We start from the raw sequence: 10,983 nt of genomic DNA on the forward strand, positions 1-10,983 counted from the left end.
CGCACCCAGGGATGGACCCACGGACAGATCCGCACCCACAGACGGACCCACGGAGGACCCGCACCCACACCTATAGAGGGACCCACATCCACCGGGGAGCCGTGCCCAGACACACGGACAGACCCGCAGCAGTTTGAGACAGACGGGAGTCATGGGGAGGGAAGGACGATGGGAAAGATGGGAAGGAAATGCTGAACCACTGGGGGAGATTTTCTTGGGAGAGAAGACTGGGACTAAGAGGGTGGGGAGGCCCTGCCACAGGTTGCCCAGGGAAGCTGTGGCTACCCCATCCCTGAACATGTCCAAGGCCAGGTTGGACAGGGTTTGGAGCAACCTGGGACAGTGGAAGGTATCCCTTAACTTCAGCTTCTCGTGCCAATGGGGATGGGATGGGTCCTATTTGTACTGGAAATGGAACCTGCTGGAGTCTCCAGAGGCAGCCTCATCTGGACTGACCCTACAGGCAGCTGTCTCCCTGCCCCACGCTCTCTGTGGGCACCAGAACCTCACTGCCACATGCCCAGGAGGGACACAAGGACTGTCGAGCAGCCAAGGGAGGGGGTTGCATTCCGGGGTCCCCGAAGGACCCTTGTGCAAGGCTCCACTGGCAGAGTCTGTGAATGAAGATTAACCAGCCGCGGGAAGTTGCTCCACCTCTTATCAGAAAGCACCTCTCCCCTCCCCTGCAGTGACTCATGCTCTGCTGAGCCCTTCCCACCTCATCTGGGACGTGTTACAGCCCTGGACCATACTCCCTCTCCATACAGATGGCGATTCTTGTGGAATGTCTGCCTCTTTCTCCTCCTCCTTCTCCTCTTCCCTGTTTCTGCTTCTCAGGTGTCCCCTACCCAGGTAACACAGCTGTCCCCTAAGCAGGGCTCCCTTTGGCTTGTCCCCAGCTCTGGAGCCAGCCCTGGAAAGGGAACGCTCCCCAAAGGCTCCCCCTTTCCCAGGAACTGTTCATGCCCGTTTCTGCCTGCTCTGTTTGGCTGCCAATCCTCCCCCAGGCCAGTGTAACTCTGCACTGCAGGGGGAAGGAGGCAGACACACAGATTCCAGGGAGTGAGCCCAGATCCATTGGTTCCTGGTGACGAGCTGCCAGCTGACATTTCTGAGGCGCTGAGTACATGCCCCTCGGTTGGGTGAGGTTTAATTTAACCGTCTCAGAAGAACACACGTCTTTCAGAGCCAGGGACGGTGGTGACTCAAGGAGGGAGCAGAGCTAAATCAGATGTCAAACACTGATTTCTCCACACATCTCCAGGGACTGACAGCTGGAGTCACTCTCACCATCTGTCTTCCCGCTGCAGCCCCCAGAGAAGACGCACTCTGTTAGCTGTTCCTCCAGCTAACAATGGAGACAGCGAGAGAACAAATGCATTCATTTCCAGGCCTATGGATTTTCCATTCAGGGATTTCAGGAACACGCTGCATTGGGGAACATGCTCTGTTCATCCCTGTAAGAGGACACAGCACCTGTGCTCTGCTGTGTTACACGGACACCGATGAACCATCTCCTCCCCATCCCCTGCCCAGGGCACCCTTCAGGCAGGTGTGTCTGGGCTTTCTGATCCTCAGAGGAAAAACTGTCTGAAAGATTGTATTTATTGTTCCTCGTGCTCTCGTCCTCACCCCAGGCAAGCTTGGAGACCAAATGGGTTGGCCAGAATCTTGGGACACGATAAAAGCATTTTGTTTCTAGGATAGGACACATCTTCAGGGGAACGAGTCCAGAATTAATAAACCATCTACCAGCAGCCAAGTGCGTTGTGTTAACTCAGAAGTAATGAGGTCGTGGTGAATCACCAGGAGTCTGGGACATAGGGGGAGAAACCAGCTCAGAAAAACACTGGATTAGACAAAACCTGGATGCAAACCTTGCTTCTTTCTTCATGACTGAAACTGCTTAATAGTTTGTGTTCCTGTCATTAGAGCTCCATTGCAAGCTCTCAGGAAAGCAGGAGGGGGAAACCGCAGGTACCACAGGAGCCAGCCCAGCCTGGGGGGATGCAGGAGCTGGCAAAGGGGGTGGGGGGGTCCAGCAGGTCTGGCCTCTGCTCCCCTGGCAAAGGCCCCCTCGGGGATCCCAGTGTCCTGCCCTGGCCCTGCAGGGACCTGTCCCCGCCCTGCCCGCAGCCAGGGCTGTGGGTGATGCTCCTGTGCTGGATGAACTGGGAGAGAGGGCTGCGAGCTCTGCCAGCCCAACACATCCCAGGGAGTGGGAGGAGGAGGAGGCTGAGGGCACCTTCCTGCTCCCCCAAGTCGTCTCCATCCACAGCAGCTGTTCCCAAAGGGTTCTTGTTCCTCGCTGGCAGTGCACTCACAAAATGAGAGCAGAGCATCCCTTTGCAGAAGTTTTCCAGGTTACAGGTGTCTGGGGCTTTGGGAAAATGACTCCGTGGTGGGGTGACATTCGAGTCAGAGTTCTCACACTGAGAGGGAGCTGCAGTGGGACAAATCCTTCTCCCAGCTTTGCATAGTCATTTATTATGATTTACAGGCTAATCCCGTGCCCTCCCTGCGCCCTGACAGACTCAGCACTCACCCATATTTGAATTAACTTTTTCCATGCAGACTCTGGTTTACACCACCCACAGGAGTGCCAAGGCCTCCTCCTACCCCCTGACCTCCATGTCCCAGGGGAGCCACCTCCCTCTGAGGGTCACCCAGGGGTGTGGAAAGCAGCTGGGAGCAAACCCCAGCTCCAAACACTCCTGTGTGTGGCGGGCTCAGCCTCAAACCCCAACCGTGGCCCAGCCAGAGCTGGTCCCTGCTCTGCTGTGTCTCTGCCCCACTCTTCCCCAGTCCTTCTTCCCATGCTTGTGTTCTGGCAGGTTTTCCTCATCTTCCTCATCCAGCCACTCCAGATGTCTCTTCCTCAGCCCCTGCAGAGGTGCAAGAACGTCTCTTTGCACAGGCACGGTGATGCCTCACCTTCCTCCTGTCCTCCCTGCGGGTCCCTGACCCGCACTCCCACCCCCTGGTATTTAGCTGTGCCATCAGTTCACGAATCCCTCAGGCACTGCCTGCAGCAGGAGCATCATGCCAGGGCTGGTGAAAGCTCCCAGAGGCTGCTGGACAGAGGGTTCCTGCCCTCACTGCTCAGGAGCCCTCTGCCTTTGTTCTGGAAACGCTCTTGGCAATCCCAACACTGTGGAGGTTAATCCAGGTTCTTGGGCGTGAAAACCAAGCCGGAAGAAGGGATCTATCAGCTCTTCAAGCTGCAAGAGACAGCAAACCCAACGGCCCAAGGGTTCAGACATGCCCCACTTGGAGCAGTGATACTTTATTCAGCACTGATTTGCAAGTCTTTGCATTCACAACAATATTGGAATGACTCTGGTTTCCAACAAGGGCAAAACCAGGCTTAGGCGGGACGGGAGGGAGCTCATCTGCTCCCAGCAGCTTGGCTCCCTCAGCATCTCTCAATAGAGCAGGGAATTCTGCAAACCATGAGCTGAAATGTGACACATCGCCTTCCTTTGTTTTCCCACCCATCAGCTGAAATTTTCCTGTCCCTAGTTCCTGGTAGGCTCTCTCTGTAATTCACTTCCCAGGAACATGTGAGCCCCACCGTGCTGTGAGTTCCTTGGCAGCACAGGCGGCTGAGCAGGACAATCTATGGGAAGCTGCTTTGGGAACGCCCCGCCTGAGCCTGGTGCTGCCCTCGCCCCGAGCTCTCCCTGGCTGTGTGGACACGGAGGGGCCGTCGGCAGAGGACAGGGGGCTGGGCACACCCCGACCCCCAGGGGCTGGGCACACCCCGACCCCCGGGGGCTCATCCCCCGTCAACCCTGGCAGCTCCCCCATCCCAGGGATTTTGTTCAATCCAGGTGCACTTTTTATTGGATTTTGTTAAATTAAACATGTGATCCCATATTATCTGACCCAGCTCTGAAGTCTCCCAGGCCCAGGCAAACTCCGCTGCCTCAGCTTTTCATTTCCATGTTTATTTACTGCCTTTCAGATCGCCTGGGCTGCACGGTGCAGCCTCTGATGAATAAATAACCGGTGCCCTTCCAGGCCAGATTGATTAGATGGATTTAATTAACGAGCCCAGCTCCCCTTGAGGACTATCCCAACTAAAATACTGGAACCAGCCAGTGTATTACAGCGCCAGGACCTATTGATTTACGGGAATATGAACAAGGGATCATTTAGTGACTTCATCGATACCATAACAAGGAAGAGGCTGCAAGGGGTTGGGTCACGGCTGGTTCATCACAGGGAGATTGTTCCTCCCCACTGCTCAGCCAAGTAGTGCCTGCAAACATCCATCCGTCCTCCTCCCCATGCCAGCTGGACCCGTGTGGCCAGAGGCACAGGGAGGCAGAGCAGCCGACTCGATCTCAATGGCATTGGGCGCACACGGGCGCTGGAAACCACAGGGGGAAAGGCAAAATCCTGAGGAGGGCACGGCGGGGGTTTCTCCACACCAATGTCAAACCTGGAGCTTTGCAGGGCAGGGGAAGCAGGGCGGGAACACGGAGCCCACGCTGGGCTGGGGTGGAGGGAGCTGTGCTGTGCTGGGGCGAGCTGCCAGGACCAGCCTGAGCCTCCGTGTGCCCGGGGCCATCTCTCTAAAGGGGACAGACGTGTGACAGGGCGCTCAGCCCAGCTGTCCCCCCACCCCAGCTCCATGGCAGCCGGCAGCTCCCACACGAACCTCCCCCCGCCCGCCTCCGCAGCACCCCGGAGAAGCTGCCGGATGGGTTTATTAATTAGTCCGTTAAATTATTGCCGGAGTAACAGACCCACGTGTTGCCCCTGCAGGTCCCTCCCCGCCAGCCGTGGCACGGGCAGGAGCCGTGACACGGGATGGGGAGCGTGCGGATAATGAGCTGCCGTGGGGAGCATCCAGAGCCGAGCGTGCCGTGCCACCTGCCCTGTCCCTGTCCCCGTGTCGCCTGCCCTGTCCCCCCGCCGCCTGGCACGGGCGGCTGCCAGGCTCATCGCGGTGACAATCGTCAGGTTTTAATTAGTCTCCAACACGATTCCTGTCATAAACACTCTGCTGGGGGTTGTTTGTTTTAATTTGATCAGGGACAGGCACAGGGAGGGGGAAGAAGGAAGGTAATTAAATTTGACTAAAATCTTGGAATGCCATTAAAGCGGATGTCCTCATTTGCATAATCCGCTCCCCGCGGCGCCCTAAACTGCCACCGGATTATTGTGACTGGTTTTCTCCCCAAGAGGACGCTGCCCACCCGCAGAACCTGCCAGCCGAGGGAGGACAGGGATGTGCAGGGACGGGAGAGTTCAGTGGGGAAAGGGAAAGACGCCTGGCTTTCTTTAGCAATTTGGGGGGCTGGGGGTGAAGTACCAACACCCGGGCTAGGTTGGTAAAACATCAGCACCTGGGCTGCTCCTCTGCTGGGAATGAGAGCTCCAAAGCTCTCCCGAGGTGTTCCAGACCAGCCTGGTGTGGATGCCCAAGTCCCAGCCAAGGGACAGGGGAGCACCGGGGTGCCATGTCCTGCTGGGGGCAGGACACCAGGACCAAGGGCAGGGTGACAAGGCAAATGCAGCCAGCTGTGCCTCCAGATCCCGGCCTCGGGAATGCCAAAGCTCCTGGAGCTGTGAGTTCAGGCCCCTGCATGAGGCCGGCCAAGCAGCAGGTGGTGTGGGGTCAGAGTGGGTCTCTCATCATTTTGTGGCCTTAAACAGCAACTTCTGCCCTTTGGTGCTTCTCTTTCACTACTTGTGTTTCCCTGTTTAACATGGAGAAAATGGTGTTCTTGTGTTCCCTGCTCAGCTGTCCATAGAGCAATTACCTGGTAATTATTTCTGCTCATTGGCAAGTTGTTTCTAATGATGTTTGCTAAAGGTTTGATTATTATTGCAGGTGCTGCTTCTACATCTGGAGTTGGAGCTGGGATGCTGGGGAAGGTTCTGGGAAAAGCAGGTTTTGCAGGGAGGGGCTGTGCTTTATGGAGATATATCAGTCAGAACCGGAGACTGTGACACTCTTGGGGTGGATTTTGTTTGGTTGGGGTTTGTTATGCTGATAAAATAAAAAATGTTATAAACTCACACTGGGTGACAAACACAGGTTTGATGATAGATGGTAAAAACCCTGAATAGTTTGGGAAGAAACATGAAACACCACCAGCTCCTGGCTGGGCTGCAGAGGCAGCAGCACCTTTGGGAGAGCACCCACGGTGGAACTGCCTTTTCTAGAGGCACTGAGGGAACAGTAAGAGCAGGGCAGGGCCAGGGCAGTAGGATCTACTCACCTGCCAGCTGTCCCACAGCACACACACCTTCAGCAGGTGATGTGACAAGTTCCTGCCCTACAAAGCCTCTCACAGCTCCCAGCAGAAACAGGATGTCATAAAAATGAATTGCACTTGGGAGCAGGATCACATCTGTCATTACCGTGGATGTGCCCTGGGAGTGCCTCGATGCCACCCCAGCACTGGCTGCAGCAGCCACGTGCACTGAGGATGGACCAGACAGCGGAAGATGGGATCCCCTCCTGACCTCTGCAACCACAGCGAGTGATCTGCAGGGGTCAGAGGGATTATGCAGCGAGGGGTGTCATCATTCCAGTTAAAAATCATGGGACTGACACATTGGCTGTCACTGAAAGGAGAGATGGAGCATCCCCTGAGCACCTTGCCAAAATATCCTTCCATCCTGTTCTGTAGCTGTGCCACTAAACCATCCCTGCTCCTAAGGAAGACTTGGTCTCCCGCTTCTTTCAGCACCTGGCTCCTCCCCTTGCCATGAGGACTGTCTGACTTCACTTACCTACAGGATCTGGTCAGATTTGTGCCATCTCTGTGACTCTGCCTGTGTTCCTTTTTTAACTTTCAAAGCCCCAGTTAAAGCAGTGTTATCTCCCATTTGCCCACTTCCATCTCTTTTCTGCCTGAAGGACCTTCTCCTACATCTGAGGACAGAAAAGGAAGGCCGAGCCCAATGAGGTGCCTCAGGCTGGGAGCTGCAGATGGATAATCTGTGTTCTGAAGTGGGCTGATCCCTCGGGATTCCTGGTGGGACCACTCATCATCCCCCAGGACACATGGCAGGCCCTTCTCCAAGCCAGGTGTGTGATCCCAGGAGGAGCCGTGTCCGTCAGGGTGCCAATGCAGTGCTGGCAGGGCCGGGAGCACTGCATGGGTTCACAGCCCTTTCTTTCCATGTAAAAATGAATGGGTTTGCCCCAAATCTCTGTCAGCGGGGTCAGGCAGTGAGGATGCCTGGATTCCCATCTTGTCCACAACCAGACAATGCCTGTTCCGCAGGGATGCTGAAATCAGAGTGCCTGTTTGTGCGACTGCCAGGCCGGGCAGGTGGCGTGGTCTTTATTTAGAGAGGGGAAAAAAGCGCCAGGGAAGCCAGGCCTGGGTGAGAACTGAGGGATCATCCCAGTGGCAAACACAGCAAAAGGAAAAGCTGGCTTGGTTTGCTCAAAGATAATGTTATCCCGGTGGGAAGGCGCCTGCGTGGCTGTGCTGGAGCGGGGGATGCCCGGGACATGACTGTGGAGCTCTGCCATGGAGGTCACACCTTTGAAATCCCGGGATATAAATCTATGCCATGAGGTTGCACAAGCCTTCTCCGAGCCCCTCGGGGTCTGTATTGTAACATTTGCTGGGCTGCACAGCCCAGAGGCTGAACCCGTGCGGGGAGGTGTCCAAGAGCCCTACATCATCCCGGGCTTGGGAGGAGACGCAATCCCAGGAGCTGGACAAGGACTGCTGCCAAAGGGTGGGAAATTCTTGGACCACTAACAAAGCTCATGTTGAGAAATACAACCAGAGTGTAAAGATGCTGTGACAGCAGGGAGTGGGTGATTGTACTGGGCACCACTTGTTTCTCCTGGGTTTTATTTCTCTCTCTTCATTAGCATTATAATCATATTTTGTATTGATTGCTAAGCTGTTCTTATCTCAACCCACAGAGTTTCCCTTTTCTTTCCCATTCTCATCCCCACATGGGGGTGGTGGGAGTGAGTGGCTGTGGTGCTGAGCTGCTGGCTGGGCTTAAAACCCCCAATGTGAGTGCAGGAAGAGAAACCAGTTCACTCCTATCCCCTGAGAAAGTTATTCCAGCCCACAGGAAGCCCCCCCAGCATGAAGATACTGCTTTAATCCCCTGGGACAAGAGGGTCTCTCCTGGCTGGGGCTGATTTAGGGCACGGGGAACATTCTGCCTGTGAAGACAGAGAAGTTGCAGAGCTGCGGGGGCCCTGTCCTGGCCCAGGTGTGATACAGAGTGATGTGTATTTGTGAAGGTGCACGCTGGGTGGGGGGGGGCAGCCAGATAGGTGTTGTGTAGGTGGTGGGAGCCAGGTAGACTCCACCAGCCAGGTGCTACCTGTGCACTGAGAGCTGTGGTGGAGCAATCCCTTTACAGATCCTTCTGCCAGGGCTGAGATAATGGCCTAAGGATCCCAGGGATGGGCAAATGGTCAGGCTGGACAAGCATCACTCCTGTGCTGGGGATGGCCCACAGAGCCAGCTGGAATGGCTGCAGCTTCTCTTTGGAAGGAGAGAATGACCATTAATTTCCCCAGATGCCCATTTTCAAGTACCTGTAATGAAAGACAACTGTGCATGTTCCTCCCCATAATGGGGCTGTTTGCACTCTCAATACAGTACAGCTTCTACCTGACTGGCTAATAAGGAATGATTTTCTCTCTTTTTATCTCTAATTAAGCCAAACTGAGCCTGGCATTGCTGCTCTGCAGTAATTTCCCAGATGCAGAGGTTTGCTAAGTCATAGGGATTGGTTTTTATAAGGTTTGAAAAGGTAATCTGTAATAACGTGCAGGGAAAAAACATAAATCTCTGTTAATGAAACTTGGAGGATTTCAATAAGAAATTGATTTTAAATGTTAGTCTCTGCAAACAGAAGTTGGAGGAAAACACTTTTGGATTGATCAGCTGGTGGTGCTGAGTGGAGGCGCATTTGGGAGCGTGGCTGGGGTGAGCCCAAAAGCCCTGGGGTGGCTCCAGCCAGCTTTGCAGAGGTTTTAGGGTGTTATTTAGTGTCTGCACCCAGCACAGCATCATGCAGAGGGGTGAGAAACCTCTTCATTCAATCCACTGGGGACTTCGGACCCAGGCATGGGGACATTGTGAGGCAGGACAGGGTTCCCTGTGGGAGGGGGTGTCCCTGAGAGCTCACACCCTTCCATCAGTGGGATGCCTGTGTGGGTCCACAGAGTGCTGCCACCCTGCTGGGGCCCTGGAAGGTGAAATGCCAGCTTGCCCTCCACCCCAGGATGGGAAGGGTACCCTCTCCAACCCAGTGCTGGAGCCTTGGCCATGGGTGGATTTGGGACAAGCCAGGGCTGCTCCATTGTCTCTGCCCCCATTAGTGCTAAAAGCAAGAGCAGTCTCGCTGCTGCCAATCCCACACTTTAGCCAAGCTCAGAGAGGGATTTCTTCCTCTCCAGGCTTCAATCTTGCAGCCTTCAGCACCATCATCTTCACCTACTCCAGCACATTCTACTCTATTCCCACCACTGCTTCCAAAACAGTGGAGAGAGGCGTCTGCTCCAGGGAATTCACCAGCACAGTTCTGGTGGTTCTTCTTCACCGGCATCACTGATGCTGGATGCTGATCTTCCTCCTCAAGCTGCTCTCCCTGCTGCCGGTGGCAATGCCAGGAGAACCCCAAACCCTGGCAAGGCCCTGAAGCACAGCTGGATATGGGAAATGCTGGGTTTGAGTCTCTTCACCCACGCAGGGGCAGCCCCAAGGCCGCACATTGCTCAGCCCTGGGCTGCTCCAATGCTGGAGAAGCCCTGAGCACAGAGGTTTCCTCATCAGCCAGCAGATCTTGTTAGTAGTTTATTAATTGCACGGATGGGAAGAGCAGCCCCGATCCAAGTCAAACAACTGCTGCAGTTTCATATGATACAAAACAAAAGTCCCTTAAATACAAAATACCCAGCTCTAAGTGAGCATCACCTGGTGCTGAGCTCTGCCACCAGAGTTATATATTAATATTCCACCTGTACAAGTATTTATAGATAGAAAAAAAGAAACACTTTAAAAAAATATCAGGAGAAATTTCACTCCCCCACATGTTAGTTATATTTTTTTATATATATATATATATAAAATACATATATATAAAAACACAGACTAGAGGCTGATTTGTGCTTTTTTTTTTTTTTACCAAAAGACAGACAGTTATGGCCCAACTCACACTGGGGGTCCCCAGCTCATGGGTGGTGTTGCCTCCCAGTTGGAACGATGTCTGGGAATTTGGGTTCCTGCCTGAATGGAGAAACCAGGTCATCTCCTGGGTGCTCACAGCTCTGGTGAACAGTTCCTTCATGAAGGGAAGGAAGAAGGGGTGGAAAGCAGAATGGATGTCTCTGCAGGGAGTAGGTGGGCATGGGCCATGTGTAGCTGCCCAAAGAGGGGCAAATCCCAAACAACTGCCCCTCCTGCCATCCCTCCTCCCTCTCCGGGTATGGCCCTCAACACTGAGGGCAGCACAAAGGAGGAGCTGGTCTGGGGAGTCTCTCCCCACCTCGATGCCTCTTCCCAGGCATTGCCCCTTCCCACTGAGGCGTGGCTGCTCTGGGGCTCCAGCAACGTCCTGCCCCATGCAAGTAACAGGTCGGCTGGTTGAGCGATGGCCTGGGCTTGAAACGTGGTCCATCCACCCCTCCTCCCAGTGACACCCAGTGCAGAGAGAGGGCTTTTAGCCAAGGAAGAGCAAGGCACAGGAGTACAGGGCTGCTTCTTCCATGAATTCAGCACCAATGCTGCAACAGGTTCCATCTGCCCCTCAACAGGGGCTGGCACTTGAGCTGTACCTATGTATCCATAGGCAGCCCCCTCCTCCCAGAACAGCAGCCCCTTCCACTACCACACAGTGACTCCCTGGCTGTCCCCACCGGGTGACACCACACACAATCCCCTCCTCGCTGCCCACCCTCCACTTCCCGACCCCACTCTGCGACCTGCAGACACGGCCCCATTTTCCCCGCTCGCTCCTGCCACCTCACTCCAT

The 10,983-nt window shown here is 54.7% G+C and overlaps 1 protein-coding gene across 1 annotated transcript in view; it reads right to left on the minus strand.

Moving 5' to 3' along the window:
- Nucleotides 1–10,444: 10,444 nt before the first annotated feature.
- Nucleotides 10,445–10,983, minus strand: part of STARD8 (StAR related lipid transfer domain containing 8) — a 41,909-nt gene continuing 41,370 nt past the window's right edge. The window contains exon 16 of the mRNA XM_017741841.1: nucleotides 10,445–10,450. Coding sequence (XP_017597330.1) covers nucleotides 10,445–10,450 — 6 coding nt within the window. The remainder of the gene's footprint in view (nucleotides 10,451–10,983) is intronic.

This window comes from Corvus brachyrhynchos, unplaced genomic scaffold (genome assembly GCF_000691975.1).
Source record: "Corvus brachyrhynchos isolate BGI_N302 unplaced genomic scaffold, ASM69197v1 scaffold220, whole genome shotgun sequence".
Lineage (NCBI taxonomy): Eukaryota > Metazoa > Chordata > Aves > Passeriformes > Corvidae > Corvus > Corvus brachyrhynchos.